Source organism: Nerophis lumbriciformis, linkage group LG37 (assembly GCF_033978685.3).
Source record: "Nerophis lumbriciformis linkage group LG37, RoL_Nlum_v2.1, whole genome shotgun sequence".
NCBI lineage: Eukaryota > Metazoa > Chordata > Actinopteri > Syngnathiformes > Syngnathidae > Nerophis > Nerophis lumbriciformis.
Window position 1 is genome coordinate 6,163,382 of NC_084584.2, and position 17,329 is coordinate 6,180,710.

Sequence of the window (17,329 nt, forward strand, 5' to 3'; positions counted from 1 at the left end):
TAGTCTGATAGCAAGTCAAACGACTCTTTTATCTGCTGATGCGGCTTTTTATCTGTTAGGGACTTTGGATCCAGCATTAACTGTAACCCCTGCTTCTACAGCAGCGAGGTAATGAGCTCCCTGGTTTAGCATTAATTACCCGGCGGCGCGCCGTGAGTGCCGATGTTGGAATTTCTAAACACTTGGATATATTTCACTACGATGCCACGGATCGGCGCCCATGCAGTTGTCGCCTGGAGAGACAAAAAAAATCCTCTGATTCAAAAGTGAGCGGAGGAATGGAAAAGGAGGAGTGAGGGGGTGTGCGTAGTGTAAATATAGACGCATGGCTGCTCGTTGTACACAAAGTGCGCTCGTTTGTTATTATTTGGCAGCTGCGCCCTTTCGGGGAAGGGCGTGACTAAGCAATGATGTCCATATGAGTTGTAAATCTAATGCACTTGATGCTTTGTGCTGCAGCATTAGTCGTGATTACAGACTGGGATTTTGACCCTTTTTCTATGTTAATGAGCTCTTTTCATCCATTCTGCACCCTGAATGGACCCTCAGAAGGGAGGAAGGCTTCATCTTTTCTTACTTTCATTTCATTGATGCACGCCTTATTTCATGACTAGATGCACGTTGTTGGTTTTTAAAAACCTATTCCTTCAACTTTCACACGGATGCTTTTTCTGGGCCAGAACCCCTGCAGAAACCTCTGAGTCATCAATCTCTATTTATAGTGCAGTGCCAAGAACAGACTTAAATCTATGTTATCCAACATTCTGTGTGGCCCTAATAGAGATGCGTATTATCCGCGGATCGGGCGGATGAAATAAAAAAAAAAATTTGATTTTATCCGCGGGTCGGGTCGGGTCGGGTGGTTGAAATAAAAAAAAATTAGATTTTAAATAGATTCAGGCGGGTGGCAGTTAAACCAATTGGGAAATATATATACATAGTTAAATGTTGTTACCCACATACGAAAAACGAGCAGGCACCTGCAGCATATGCCACAACAGAAGAAAAAAAAAAAAAAGAGATGGACACTTTTACGGAGCGGAGAAGGGACGCCTCGCCGGGGTCCGGGACCGAGGCCCCTTCCCCCGAGAGGGCCCCACCGGGAGCCGTAGCTGAGGCAGCGCGGCTCCCATATGATTGCGCACTGGTGTGCGTCTGGGTCGTGACAGCGTGGCACGCGAATGTCTGTGCTGCATTGGATCAGTCTCCTTTCTTTAACAGGCAAAAGCTTTATAACCTCACTAATGCCTTGCATCGTCTATATTAGATATATAACAACGGGCGGGTGCGGGCGGATGCGGTTCTGATTAAATGTTAGATCGGGCGGATTGCGGATGGTTGACGACTTTCTGATGCGGTTGCGGATGAAATAATTGCCTATCCGCGCATCTCTAGGCCCTAACTAGGGATGTCCCGATCCAGGTTTTTGCACTTCCGATCCGATACCGATATTGTTTTTGCATTTCCGATCCGATACCGATACTGACCGATACCGATACTGGCCTATCCGAGCATGTATTAAAGTTTAAAGTTATTTCTTTCTTTCTTTATGAACACACTTACATCATAATACATCACACCAATTTCATATGATTTCATTTGACATCATGCCCGAAAAGGAGTAGGAAGAAGCAAAGCTTATTTAATCCTACCCCTTTCCCACTTCAAGCGTTTACAAATATATAGAATCATTTACTGACCTTTTTTATATAATAAAATAACATCTATGAATTAGTATACAACAGTTTTGTAATATGTAATTACCGTATTTTCCGCACCATAAGCCGCCCTGGGTTATAAGCCGCGCCTTCAATGAACGGCATATTTCAAAACTTTGTCCACCTATAAGCCGCCCCGTGTTATAAGCCGCATCTAACTGCGCTAAAGGGAATGTCAAAAAAACAGTCAGATAGGTCAGTCAAACTTTAATAATATATTAAAAACCAGCGTGATGTGGGCGCGCATGGAGTCGTATATCAACATGGACAGAGCTGTGTGAAAAAAGCCACCCGGCCTCTTCGCGTAAACTTAAACTTACCTTAACCACTCGCTCATCTTTTCTTCATCCATCCCTTCGAGTTAGCTTTTATGATGACGCCGGCTGGAAAGGTCTCTTTTGGCAAGGTCTTCCTTTTGAATATCACCATGGGTGGAAGTTTCTGGCCATTAGCATGGCAAGCTAGAACCACAGTGAAGGATGACTTCTCATTCCCTGTGGTGCGAATATTCACCGTACGTGCTCCCGTTGTATCCACAGTGCGGTTCACAGGAATATCAGTTGCTGTGAAATAGTAATCCGTGTGCGGATGGAGAGATTGCGTCTTTTCATGAACCGGATCCCGGTCGCTTAGTAGGAGCCATTTTGTGGTCTTTACAGATGTAAACACACAAAGGAAATGAAACGTACGGTGATATCCGCGCGCTTTTTCTTCTTCTACGCGGGCGGGTGGTTGCTTACAGTAGAAGAAGAAGCGCTTCCTGTTCTATGGGGGCGGGTGCTTACCTTGGCGGTTGCTTGCGTAGAAGAAGAAGCGCTTCCTGTTCTACCGGGAAAAAAGATGGCGGCTGTTTACCGAAGTTGCGAGATCGAAACTTTATGAAAATGAATCGTAATATTAATCCATATATAAAGCGCACCGGGTTAAAAGCCGCACTGTCAGCTTTTGAGTACATTTGTGGTTTTTAGGTGCGGCTAATAGTGCGGAAAATACGGTACATAGTTAAATGTTGTTACCCACATACGAAAAACAAGCAGGCACCTGCAGCATATGCCACAACAGAAGAAAAAAAAAGAAAGAGATGGACACTTTTACAGAGCGGAGAAGGGACGCCTCGCCGGGGTCCGGGACCGAGGCCCCTTCCCCCGAGAGGGCCCCACCGGGAGCCGTAGCTGAGGCGATCCGCGAGAAGGGCCCGACGCACGTCCAGGGTCACCACCGCGCCCACCGCACCGACACCCCGCCTCGTCCGCCTTCGCCGCGGCCGGCGTCACGCGCAGCTGCTTACCTGCCCGCCACCCCCGTGGCCGGGGGCTCGTAACAGGGGTCACTCCGCGCGCTCCGCCCGCGCAGCTTACCTGCCCGCCACCCCTGTTGCCGGGGGCGCGTAACAGGGGTCACTCCGCGCGCAGTGCGCTCACGAAAGGGGTGGGGCTCACCCTGGTTGATATAGACAGCAGGACGGTGGCCATGGAAGTTGGAACCCGCTAAGAAGTGTGTAACAACCCACCTGCCGAATCAACTAGCCCTGAAAATGGATGACGCTGGAGCGTCGGGCCCATATACCCGGCCGTCGCCGGCAGCGAGACGCGCTTGGAGGTGCGCTCAGCGCGGCCCCCATATGATTGCGCACTGGTGTGCGTCTGGGTCGTGACAGCGTGGCACGCGAATGTCTGTGCTGCATTGGATCAGTCTCCTTTCTTTAACAGGCAAAAGCTTTATAACCTCACTAATGCCTTGCATCGTCTATATTAGATATATAACAACGGGCGGGTGCGGGCGGATGCGGTTCTGATCAAATGTTAGATCGGGTGGATTGCGGATGGTTGACGACTTTCTGATGCGGTTGCGGATGAAATAATTGCCTATCCGCGCATCTCTAGGCCCTAACTAGGGATGTCCCGATCCAGATTTTTTGCACTTCCGATCCGATACCGATATTGTTTTTGCATTTCCGATCCGATACCGATACTGACCGATACCGATACTGGCCTATCCGAGCATGTATTAAAGTTTAAAGTTATTTCTTTCTTTCTTTAGTTTATTTCGAACATGAACACACTTACATCATAATACAACCATGCAAATTTTGCATTTCCCTTGGAAATCGAGGTCCCAGAGTCTGGAGGAAGACAGGAGAGGCACAGGATCCACGTTGCCTGAAGTCTAGTGTAAAGTTTCCACCATCAGTGATGGTTTGGGGTGCCATGTCATCTGCTGGTGTCGGTCCACTCTGTTTCCTGAGATCCAGGGTCAACGCAGCCGTCTACCAGCAAGTTTTAGAGCACTTCATGCTTCCTGCTGCTGACCTGCTCTATGGAGATGGAGATTTCAAGTTCCAACAGGACTTGGCGCCTGCACACAGCGCAAAATCTACCCGTGCCTGGTTTACGGACCATGGTATTTCTGTTCTAAATTGGCCCGCCAACTCCCCTGACCTTAGCCCCATAGAAAATCTGTGGGGTATTGTGAAAAGGAAGATGCAGAATGCCAGACCCAAAAACGCAGAAGAGTTGAAGGCCACTATCAGAGCAAACTGGGCTCTCATAACACCTGAGCAGTACCAGAAACTCATCGACTCCATGCCACGCCGCATTAACGCAGTAATTGAGGCAAAAGGAGCTCCAACCAAGTATTGAGTATTGTACATGCTCATATTTTTCATTTTCATACTTTTCAGTTGGCCAACATTTCTAAAAATCCCTTTTTTGTATTAGCCTTAAGTAATATTCTAATTTTGTGACACACGGAATTTTGGATTTTCATTTGTTGCCACTTCAAATCATCAAAATTAAATGAAATAAACATTTGAATGCATCAGTCTGTGTGCAATGAATACATATAATGTACAAGTTACACCTTTTGAATGCAATTACTGAAATAAATCAAGTTTTTCAAAATATTCTAATTTACTGGCTTTTACCTGTAGAATCATTTACTGACCTTTTTATGTAATAAAATAACATCCATGAATTAGTATACAACAGTTTTGTAATATGTAATTAATTAATTAATTCAGTCATTATTAACATACTGAGATGAAGAATATCTTATTTTCAATAAGGTTGAAAGTATTTCTCATAATTCTTCTTCTTTGTACTCTGTAAGCACTATTATTTTTGAACAACCTCTTAAACTGGATCATATCAGTACAATTTTTAACTTCTTTACTTAATCCATTCCATCATTTAATTCCACATACTGATATGCTAAAAGTTCTAAGTGTTGTACGTGCATATAAATGTTTTAAATTATTTTTTCCTCTGAGGTTATATTTCTCCTCTTTAGTTGAGAAGAATTGTTGTACATTCTTTGGTAGCAGGTTATAGTTTGCTTTGTACATCATTTTAGCTGTTTGCAATTTGACCAAATCACCAAACTTTAATATTTCTGACTTAATAAATAAATGTTCTCTATATCCAACATTATGTATTATTCTAACTGATCTTTTTTGTAACACGGTTAGCGAATGTAGCGCACATTTGTAGTTATTTCCCCATATTTCTGCACAATAACTCAGATATGGTAACACTAGCGAGCAGTAGAGAATATGAAGTGATTTTTGGCCCAGGACATATTTAGCTTTATTCATTATTGAAATGTTTTTTGCCACCTTATGTTGTATGTTTTGTATATGAGATTTCCAGTTCATTTGATCATCTATTAATACTCCCAAAAATCTAGTTTCTTTTACCCTTTCTATGTCTACTCCGTCTATTTGTATTTGTGCATGATGCTCTTTTCTACTATTTAGCCTACTTAGTTGTCAGAATCATGTTGAAAAGGGTTTTAGTACTCTTGACAACAACTAGCCAGCTGAATTAGGGGAGTTTGAATAATACACAATGGTTGGTAACAAGAAAGTGACCTGTTTATTCAAGGATAAACACAAAATAGACAAAATTATACATGACAAACAGAAATGGCATCATTGAACGGGGCGATATGGCCTTTTTTTAATATTGCGATATTTTAAGGCCATGTCTGTGTAATCATGTTTTGTTTTAAGTCATGTTTAGTTTAGTTATAGGACTCTTTAGTTTCTGTCTTTTCACTCCCTTGTCTTGTTTCCATGATTACCCCATTAGTTTCACCTGTTCCACGTTTTGGACTCATTGTGCACTCTTGATTGTCACCATAGCAACCCATTAGTTTCAGAGGTGGGTAGTAACGCGCTACATTTACTCCGTTACATCTACTTGAGTAACTTTTGGGATAAATTGCACTTCTAAGAGTAGTTTTAATGCAACATACTTTTACTTTTACTTGAGTATATTTATAGAGAAGAAACGCTACTTTTACTCCGCTACTTTTATCTACATTCAGCTCGCTACTCGCTACTAATTTCAATCGATCTGTTAATGCACGCTTTGTTTGTTTTGGTCTGTCATAGTGCCTGCGTTTCAACAAATACAGTCACTGGTGACGTTCATTCCGTTCCACCAATCAGATGCAATCACTGGTGACGTTGGACCAATCAAACAGAGCCAGGGGTCACATGACCTGACTTAAACAAGTTGAAAAACGTATTCGGGTGTTACCATTTAGTGGTCAATCGTACGGAATATGTACTGTGCTGTGCAATCTACTAATAAAAGTTCCAATCAATCAATCAAAAGTGTGAAGGAAAAAAGAATTTTTTATATTTCAACCGTACATCCCGTCAAAAGCCTGAAGACTGACTGCACAGTTCCTGTCTTCACAATAAAAGTGCCGCTCCATCGCGCCTGCGCTTTCAAAATAAGAGTCTCCGAAAGCCAGCGCAAACAAGCTAACAAGCTAGCAAGCTACGGAGTTTGCCGCCAATGTATTTCTTGTAAAGTGTATAAAAACGAATATGGAAGCTGGACAAATAAGAAGCCAAAAACCAACCACTTTCATGTTGTATTAGACAGAAAAGAGAAACTTTTTTTCTCCTCCATTTGAAAACGTGGACGCTATCATCACTACTGTCTGATTACAATCAATGCAAGTCATCAGAATCAGGTAATACGCAAACTTATATTCTTGTTTTATATATGTGTATATATATATATATATATATATATATTTGTATATATATATATATATATATATATATATATATATATATATATATATATATATATATATATATATATATATATATATATATGTGTGTGTGTGTGTGTGTATATGTTACTCATCAGTTACTCAGTACTTGAGTAGTTTTTTCACAACATACTTTTTACTTTTACTCAAGTAAATATTTGGGTGACTACTCCTTACTTTTACTTGAGTAATAAATCTCTAAAGTAACAGTACTCTTACTTGAGTACAATTTCTGGCTACTCTACCCACCTCTGGTTATAGGACTCTTTAGTTTCTGTCTTTTCACTCCCTTGTCTTGTTTCCGTGATTACCCCATTAGTTTCACCTGTTCCACGTTTGGACTCATTGTGCACTCTTGATTGTCACCATAGCAACCCATTAGTTTTCACCTGTCACGTCACGCACCTGTTTCACGTTTTGAGCCACGCACCTGTTTTCGTTAATCATGTCTGTAGTATTTAAGTTCAGTGTTTTTCAGTTTGTCTTTCTGGTGACATCCACCACATTTATGCTCTGTCCATTCCTGACACTTCTTTCCATGTCCATCCTTCATGCTACTATTTTTGTCCAAGCCAAGTAAGTTTTTGTTCCATGTTTATAGTCTTTTTTTTGGTTTCATAGTTTGTTCTCCGCCATTGTGCGCGCCTTTTGTTTACTTCCTTTTTTTTTGTAGTTATAGTCTTTAAATAAAAATGTACTTAAATTCCCGTCTCGCCCGGGCCAACTTTCCGTTGCATCCCAGAAAAACTAAACCCCAGGAACAAGTCTTGACAATTGCGATACACGATATATATCTCGATATTTTGCCTTAGCCTTGAATGAACACTTGATGCATATAATCACAGCAGTATGATGATTATATGTGTTTTGATTGATTGATTGAGACTTTTATTAGTAGGTTGCACAGTGAAGTACATATTCCGTACAATTGACCACTAAATGGTAACACCCCAATAAGTTTTTCAACTTGTTTAAGTCGGGGTCCACTCATGATACAGATATATACTATCAGATATATACTATCATCATAATACAGTCATCACACAAGATAATCACATTGAATTATTTACATTATTTATAATCCAGGGTGTGGAGGGTAAGTGTCAAAAAGAAAGCCAAAAGAGTTTGATATGAGAATAAATCTAAAGTTAAAATATAGGGTAGAAATGCACCCATTTGCAGGAAATGTAGTCTTGATTTTCAAAATGTTCTTTCAAGGCTTGCATGTCTACATTAAAACATTCTTCTTCATACTGCATTAATATATGCTACTTTTAAACTTTCATGCAGAGAAGGAAATCACAACTAAAAAAAATCACTAATTTTTTCATACGGTGTTGATGTGGAAATTTTTGCCTCAGCATATTGATGGTGTGGACGTGTGGCACCGAACGGAGATAAGCGTCTCGACAGACGTCACAATATTTGAACAATGATGACGAAAACTGTTGTCTCTGTCGTGTCCGTTTGTCGAAAATTGTTATGCGCTTATTTTTTTATTTGATTTTGTGCGTGGCATAGATTTGCTATGCGCAGAGGACGCTTAAACAGTGCGCAATTGCACAGGCGAGCACCTTAGAGGGAGCGTTGCTCGCACGGCTGCGCTAGCATCACAGCTAACGTTAGCCATGCTGCTACCTCTCTGCTCGAGGAGGACGTATACGTATGTGACGTATGACGTGACAGTATGTGACGTATGACGTGACAGTATGTGACGTATGTAAGAAGGTGCACTTGCTGTCTGTGAGAGGGAGACACAGGAAAGAGTGAGAAGAGCGTGTCGTGTAATGCCAGCAGCTAAAAGCAACTGCGTGAGAATTGTGGATGTGTTGAAGGTGTGCTGGAAAATGCGGAACGGAAATTAGGGAGCAGCAGAAAAATGGAATGTATTATTTAAATCGGTGCGTTGGAAAACACGGACCGGAGTTTTTTTTAAAACTGGATCTGGATCGGCATTTTCCCATGCCTTGCCGATACGCAATTGTTGGCAAATATCGGCATCCGATCCAAATATCGGATCGGGACATCCCTAGTAAATGGTACAAACCCCGTTTCCATAAGAGTTGGGAAATTGTGTTAGATGTAAATATAAACGGAATACAATGATTTGCAAATCATTTTCAAGCCATATTCAGTTGAATATGCTACAAAGACAACATATTTGATGTTCAAACTCATAAACATTTTTTTTTTTTTTGCAAATAATCATTAACTTTAGAATTTGATGCCAGCAACACGTGACAAAGAAGTTGGGAAAAGTGGCAATAAATACTGATAAAGTTGAGGAACGCTCATCAAACACTTATTTGGAACATCCCACAGGTGAGCAGGCAAATTGGGAACGGGTGGGTGCCATGATTGGGTATAAAAGTAGATTCCATGAAATGCTCAGTCATTCACAAACAAGGACGGGGCGAGGGTCACCACTTTGTCAACAAATGCGTGAGCACATTGTTGAACAGTTTAAGAAAAACCTTTCTCAAGCAGCTATTGCAAGGAATTTAGGGGTTTCACCATCTACGGTCCGTAATATCATAAAAAAGGTTCAGAGAATCTGGAGAAATCACTGCACGTAAGCAGCTAAGCCCGTGACCTTCCATCCCTCAGGCTGTACTGCATCAACAAGCGACATCAGTGTGTAAAGGATATCACCACATGGGCTCAGGCACACCTCAGAAAACCACTGTCAGTAACTACAGTTGGTCGCTACATCTGTAAGTGCAAGTTAAAACTCTCCTATGCAAAGTCCAAAGCCATTTATCAACAACACCCAAAACGCCGCCGGCTTCGCTGGGCCCGAGCTCATCTAAGATGGACTGATGCAAAGTGGAAAAGTGTTCTGTGGTCTGACGAGTCCACATTTCAAATTGTTTTTGGAAACTGTGGACGTCGTGTCCTCCGGAACAAAGATGAAAAGAACCATCCGGAAAGTTCAAAAGTCAGCATGTGTGATGGTATGGGGGTGTATTAGTGCCCAAGACATGGGTAACTTACACATCTGTGAAGGCACCAATAATGCTGAAAGGTACATACAGGTTTTGGAGCAACATATGTTGCCATCCACATGTGGACGCCCCTGCTTATTTCAGCAAGACAATGCCAAGCCACGTGTTACATCAACGTGGCTTCATAGTAAAAGAGTGCGGGTACTAGACTGGCCTGCCTGTAGTCCAGACCTGTCTCCCATTGAAAATGTGTGGCGCATTATGAAGCCTAAAATAGCACAACGGAGACCCCCGGACTGTTGAACAACTTCCCACCTGAGAAGCTTCAAAAATGTGTCTCCTCAGTTCCCAAACGTTTACTGAGTGTTGTTAAAAGGAAAGGCCATGTAACACAGTGGTGAACATGCCCTTCCCCAACTACTTTGGCACGTGTTGCAGCCATGAAATTCTAAGTTAATGATTATTTGCAGAAAAAAAATAAAGTTTATGAGTTTGAACATCAAATATGTTGTCTTTGTAGCATATTCAACTGAATATGGGTTGAAAAGGATTTCCAAATCATTGTATTCCGTTTATATTTACATCTAACACAATTTCCCAACTCATATGGAAACGGGGTTTGTAAATAAAAACATAATACAATTATATTCAATTGAATAGACTGCAAAGACAAGATATTTAATGTTTGAACTGGAAAACTTTATTTTTTGGAAAATAATAGCTCATTTGGAATTGGATGCCTGCAACATGTTTCAAAAAAGCTAGCACAAGTGGAAAAAAAGACTGAGAAAGTTGAGGAATGCTCATCGGACACTTTTTTGGAACATCCCACAGGTGAACAAGCTGATTGGGAACATGTGGGTGCCATGATTGGGTATAAAAGCAGCGTCCATGTCATTCACAAACAAGGATGGGGCGAGGGTCACCCCTTTTTTCTGCCTGAGCAAATTGTCTAACAGTTTAAGAAAAACCTTTCTCAACCAGCTATTGCAAGGAATTTAGGGATTTCACCATCTACGCTCCGTAATATCATCAAAAGGTTCAGAGAATCTGGAGAAATCACTGCACGTAAGCGTAATAAACATTGAATGCCTGTGACGTTTCATCCCTCAGGCGGTACTGCATCAAAAAGCGACATCAGTGTGTAAAGGATATCACCACATGGGCTCAGGAACACTTAAGAAAACCAATGTCAGTAATTACATTTCGACACTACATCTGTAAGTGCAAGTTAAAACTCTACTATGCAAAGTCAAAGCCATTTATCAACAACACCCAGAAACGCCGCCGGCTTCGTGTCCATGGACTCAGGAAAAAAGGACTAACAGACCTGAAGGTCCAAAAGTAGCCTAAAAAAGGACCATTTTCCCTTAAAAGTCTAAAATTACCGCAAAACAGACACCTAAATGTCCTGGTGCTCCAGAAGGCCCAAAATGTACCCAAAGAGTCTGGGGACCGGGTTAGGACTGGGGCCCTTTTGGGGCCGAAAACCTACTGCATGCAAATTGTGTGTGTGTGTGTGTGTGTGTGTGTGTGTGTGTGTGTGTGTGTGTGTGTGTGTGTGTGTGTGTGTCTACAAAACCCAAAAGCAGTGAAGTTGTCATGTTGTGTAAATGGTAAATAAAAAGAGAATACAATGATTTGCAAATCCTTTTCAACTTATATTCAATTAAATAGACTGCAAATAATTTAATGTTCCAACTGGAAAACTTTATTTTTTTTAACAAATATTAGCTCATTTGGAATTTGATGCCTGCAACATGTTTCAAAAAAGCTGGCACAAGTGGCAAAAAAACATTGAGAAAGTTGAAGAATGCTCATCAGACACTTATTCGGAACATCCCACAGGTGAACAGGCTAATTGGGAACAGGTGGGTGCCATGATTGGGTATAAAAGCAGCTTCCATGAAATTTCTGGTTCCTACATTATATATCAATATATATCAATACAGTCTGCAGGGATACAGTCCGTAAGCACACATGATTTTTTTATGACAAATAAAAAAAATAAAAAAAATAGCAAACAGGTATTCCAGGAATTCCGTAATGCCATTCCTCAATTCAACATGTTACTACTTCAACATTTCATGACCAATTTGAAGAATTCCAACATAAACTCATTTAGAACATTCAAGTTGTTTACCATTTTGACTAAAAGTTCTCGCTTTTCCCAAAATTCCCAATTTTGGGGGAAATTCCCATTGAAATAAATGGGACATTCATCAAAGTTTCACAACTCCCACATTTTTCATCTGATTCAAACTGTTCCAACTTTAAAACTGTTCTGTCTATTCAGGAATCACGGGCTTTCCCTTCACAAATTCCCAGATTTCCCAGAATTTTAGGTTTTCCGGGACATTTTTCCCATTCAAAATGAATTGGTCATTTTTCAAACTTCCACCATTTTCACGTTTTTTCAACCCATTCAAACCATTCCACCTTCAACACATTTCACCATCCTGGAAATTCAAAATACTCTTTTTTTCCAAGTTGAAAAAAATTCCAGGATTTTCCAGAATACCTGGTTTTCCGGGACATTTTTCCCATTCAAAATGAATTAGCCATTTTTCAAACTTCCACCATTTTCACATGTTTTCAAACCATTCCACCTTCAACACATTTCACCATCCTGGAAATTCAAAATACTCTTTTTTTCCAAGTTGACCAAAATCCAGGATTTTCCAGAATACCTGGTTTTCCGGGACATTTTTCCCATTCAATATGAATTGGCCATTTTTCAAACTTCCACCATTGTCACGTTTTTTCAAACCATTCCACCTTCAACACATTTCACCATCCTGGAAATTCAAAATACTCTTTTTTTCCAAGTTGAAAAAAATTCCAGGATTTTCCAGAATACCTGGTTTTCCGGGACATTTTTCCCATTCAAAATGAATTAGCCATTTTTCAAACTTCCACCATTTCCACGTTTTTTCAACCCATTCAAACCATTCCACCTTCAACACATTTCACCATCCTGGAAATTCAAAATACTTTTTTTTTCCAAGTTGAAAAAAATTCCAGGATTTTCCAGAATACCTGGTTTTCCGGGACATTTTTCCCATTCAAAATGAATTGGCCATTTTTCAAACTTCCACCATTTTCACATGTTTTCAACCCATTCAAACCATTCCACCTTCAACACATTTCACCATCCTGGAAATTCAAAAGACTCTTTTTTTCCAAGTTGACCAAAATTCCAGGATTTTCCAGAATACCTGGTTTTCTGGGACATTTTTCCCATGCAATATGAATTGGCCATTTTTCAAACTTCCACCATTGTCACATTTTTTCAACCCATTCAAACCATTCCACCTTCAACACATTTCACCATCCTGGAAATTCAAAATACTCTTTTTTTCCAAGTTGAAAAAAATTCCAGGATTTTCCAGAATACCTGGTTTTCCGGGACATTTTTCCCATTCAAAATGAATTGGCCATTTTTCAAACTTCCACCATTTTCACGTTTTTTCAACCCATTCAAACCATTCCACCTTCAACACATTTCACCATCCTGGAAATTCAAAATACTCTTTTTCCAAATTGAAAAAAACGAATAAATTGTAAAGAATGCACGACCGACCTGAAAAGTCTAAAAGCGAAAGAGATGATACAGTATTATCTGCTCATCGATGATACCTGCAGCTTGTCCTATACAGTCCCCCTCCTTAATGCTTCAGTCACACGCAGGATTCTCACCAGGATGAGGCAAAAACACAAGCTTACCTACTGTATCATATGTGGGAAATATTGCATATTTTGTGTTTTTTTTTTACCACAAAAATAGGGTTTTGACAAAAAGGCAATACAACATAAGATTAAAACAACTTTACATAGACAGATAGACCTGAAGTTATATTTTTTTGAATAAAAATATATGACTTATTTAGAAAAAAAAAACATGACTTAGACCAGAGGTGTCAAAGACGTTTTCACTGAGGGCCACATCGCAGTTATGTTTGGCCCCAGAAGGCAGCTTCTAACAGTGAATACTATTATTACACCATTTTTAAATACATTTTATTAGTAGATTTTTTTTAAACTCAAATGTAAAAAAAAAATAGTTGCAATAATTTTACCTCAAAATTTTGTGTATTACTGTAAATGGAAAAATAGTACTATCGTTTTTATGATTAAAAAAAAGGCAGCTATGTTGCCAGAAAATTTACATTAGTTTTTTTTACTGTAAATAAAAAAAAAATCTATTTTACAGTAACATTTTGGCACCTGAGCTGCCAGTTTTTTGTTTTGTTTTTACCGCAAATCAACAAGTGTAGATTTTTCGGTGTATTACTGTAAATGCCAAAACGGCACTACAGTTTATTACAGTAAAAAAAAGTACAGTTTATTTGCTTAGTTGTCAATGCAACTTATATTTTTTACTTTAAACTTTTTGTACCCCTTTTTTTCCCTTTTTCTTACAATGCCATTCTATTTTTTTATTTGTTTTATTTTATTTTTTTGGTAAAAGCTGACTCAGGTAGAAACGCACACAAATTCCAATGTACCTGTACATTGTACCTCTTGTCTCTTGGTTATTTAGATATAATCTAGTTTCTTTGTTATTTTTTTTATTTTTTTAGTTTTTTTGTATTGCAATTTTGCATTTGCAGTTTTTCGAAAAGAGTAATGCCACATCTGTTCATAAAGTTATACTTATGTATCTGTTTGGGTTTACGATTGTTAAACTTTCACTGTCAGAATGCATTAATATAAAAATAAAAATAAAGTACAAATAAAAACAAATGTGAGGCCAGTCGAACACTTTCCACCGTCATTATGTCAGTGCGCCTCACTGTTGTCATTTACGGTAATATTAGTAGACCGGCAAGACTGCCTGTTTTGAAACGCTATCGCACTTTCAGTGTTTCCTCCTGTAAACGAATACATATTTAATGACACCAAAAATGTGTGTTTTTCTAAAACATCAAATGAGTGTAGTTATGTGTAAAAAAAAAAAAAAAAAAATACAACTAAATTGATGACGTGTATGAAGGGGTCCTTCGGACTTCCGGGTGTGTGTAAACAGCTCACAAACCAGCGTCGCCTCGCCTGAAATATGTAAGTTTCTTCTCTTTAATCGTTCACTTTTCCCTCTAAAATGTGAGAATTGTGTTGTTAAAACAGACGCAATTAATCCTGCTCTTTGTGTCGGCTTGTCCAGGTCCAAAGTTACGTTTAAAATTACACTGACGTCGGACCCCCGGCTCCCGTTCAAAGTGTGAGTATTACACTGACAGCTCAGCAACATATGTTTATTTTATTAATAATCTCTTTATTTTTGCTTTAAATGTCCTCTTTATTATACGCAATAAAGGTTGTTTTACGTCCTGGTTTTAATTGTAAACAACTCGTCCATACATTTGTATTATTTTAGCATTTGTGCTAGCATATGCGAACTCTCGCGATACTTTCAATCATGGGTGTCAAAAGCGTGGCTTTCCCTTGACAAATTCCCAGTTTTCCCAGAATTCCAGGTTTTCCGGGACATTTTTCCCCATTCAAAATTAATTGGCCATGTTTCAAACTTCCACTATTTTCACATTTTTTACAACCCATTTTCAAACCATTCCACCTTCAACACATTTCATCCTTCTGAAAATTCAAAATACTCTTTTTTTCCAAGTTGAAAAAAAATTCCAGGATTTTCCAGAATACCTGGTTTTCCAAAGCCCTATTTCCACCCTTTTTTCTGGCGACTACTCCTTCCACATTTTTCAAGGCATTTCAACCGTTCCACCGTCAAAACATTCCTCTTAATCAGGACAAAAAAACTTTTCTTTTTTTTTAACTGGAAAAATTTCCCGAAATTCCAGGAATTCCGTAATGCTATTTCTCATTTCAACATGTAACTACTTCAACATTTCTTGCCCGATTTTAAGAATTCCAACACCAACCATTCAAGTTTTTTCCCATTTTGACCAAAGTTCCCGCTTTTCCCGAAATTCCCAATTTTGGGGGGAAATTCCCATTGAAATAAATGGTACATTCATCAAAGTTTCACAACTCCCCACATTTTTCATCTTATTCAAACTGTTCCAACTTCAAAACTGTCCAGCCTATTCAGGAATCGTGGAATTTCCCTTGACAAATTCCCAGAATTCCAGGTTTTCCGGGACATTTTTCCCATTCCAAATGAATTGGCCATTTTTCAAACTTCCACCATTTTCACGTTTTTTCAACCCATTCAAACAATTCCGCCTTCAACACATTTCCCCATCCTGGAAATTCAAAATACTCTTTTTTTCCAAGATGAAAACAATTCCAGGATTTTCCAGAATACCTGGTTTTCCAAAGCCCTATTTCCACCCTTTTTTCTGGCGACTACTCCTTCCACATTTTTCAAGGCATTTCAACCGTTCCACTGTCAAAACATTCCTCTTAATCAGGACAAAAAATTAAGTTGTTTTTTGAACTGGAAAACATTCCGGTTTTCCCGAAATTCCAGGAATTCCGTAATGCCATTTCTCAATTCAGCATGTTACTACTTCAACATTTCTTGACCGATTTTAAATATTCCAACACCAACCATTCAAGTTTTTTACCATTTTGACCAAAGTTCCCGCTTTTCCCGAAATTCTCAGTTTTTGGGGGAAATTCCCATTGAAATAAATGGGACATTTATCAAAGTTTCACAACTCCCCACATTTTTCATCTTATTCAAACTGTTCCAACTTCAAAACTGTCCAGCCTATTCAGGAATCGTGGACTTTCCTTTGACAAATTCCCAGATTTCCCAGAATTCCAGGTTTTTCGGGACATTTTTCCCATTCAAAATGAATTGGCCATTTTTCAAACTTCCACCTTTTTCACATTTTTTCAACCCATTCAAACAATTCCACCTTCAACACATTTCACCATCCTGGAAATTCAAAATACTCTTTTTTTCCAAGATGAAAACAATTCCAGGATTTTCCAGAATACCTGGTTTTCCAAAGCCCTATTTCCACCCTTTTTTCTGGCGACTACTCCTTCCACATTTTTCAAGGCATTTCAACCGTTCCACCGTCAAAACATTCCTCTTAATCAGGACAAAAAAACTTTTCTTTTTTTTTTAACTGGAAAAATTTCCCGGAATTCCGTAATGCTATTTCTCATTTCAACATGTTACTACTTCAACATTTCTTGACCGATTTTAAGTATTCCAACACCAACCATTCAAGTTTTTTACCATTTTGACCAAAGTTCCCGCTTTTCCCGAAATTCCCAATTTTGGGGGGAAATTCCCATTGAAATAAATGGGACATTTATCAAAGTTTCACAACTCCCCACATTTCTCATCTTATTCAAACTGTTCCAACTTCAAAACTATCCAGCCTATTCAGGAATCGTGGAATTTCCCTTGACAAATTCCCAGAATTCCAGGTTTTCCGGGACATTTTTCCCATTCCAAATGAATTGGCCATTTTTCAAACTTCCACCATTTTCACATTTTTTCAACCCATTCAAACAATTCCACCTTCAACACATTTCACCATCCTGGAAATTCAAAATACTCTTTTTATCCAAGTTGAAAAAAAATTCCAGGATTTTCCAGAATACCTGGTTTTCCAAAGCCCTATTTCCACCCTTTTTTCTGGCGACTACTCCTTCCAC

The 17,329-nt window shown here is 39.3% G+C and overlaps 1 protein-coding gene across 1 annotated transcript in view; it reads left to right on the top strand.

The window, feature by feature from the left end:
* Positions 1-14,711: 14,711 nt before the first annotated feature.
* The window catches only part of ufm1 (ubiquitin-fold modifier 1), a 45,632-nt gene continuing 43,014 nt past the window's right edge, over positions 14,712-17,329 (top strand). Inside the window, exons 1-2 of the mRNA XM_061931313.1 lie at positions 14,712-14,794; positions 14,898-14,954. Of these exons, the coding sequence (XP_061787297.1) occupies positions 14,793-14,794; positions 14,898-14,954 (59 nt within the window). The 5' untranslated portion in view covers positions 14,712-14,792. The remainder of the gene's footprint in view (positions 14,795-14,897; positions 14,955-17,329) is intronic.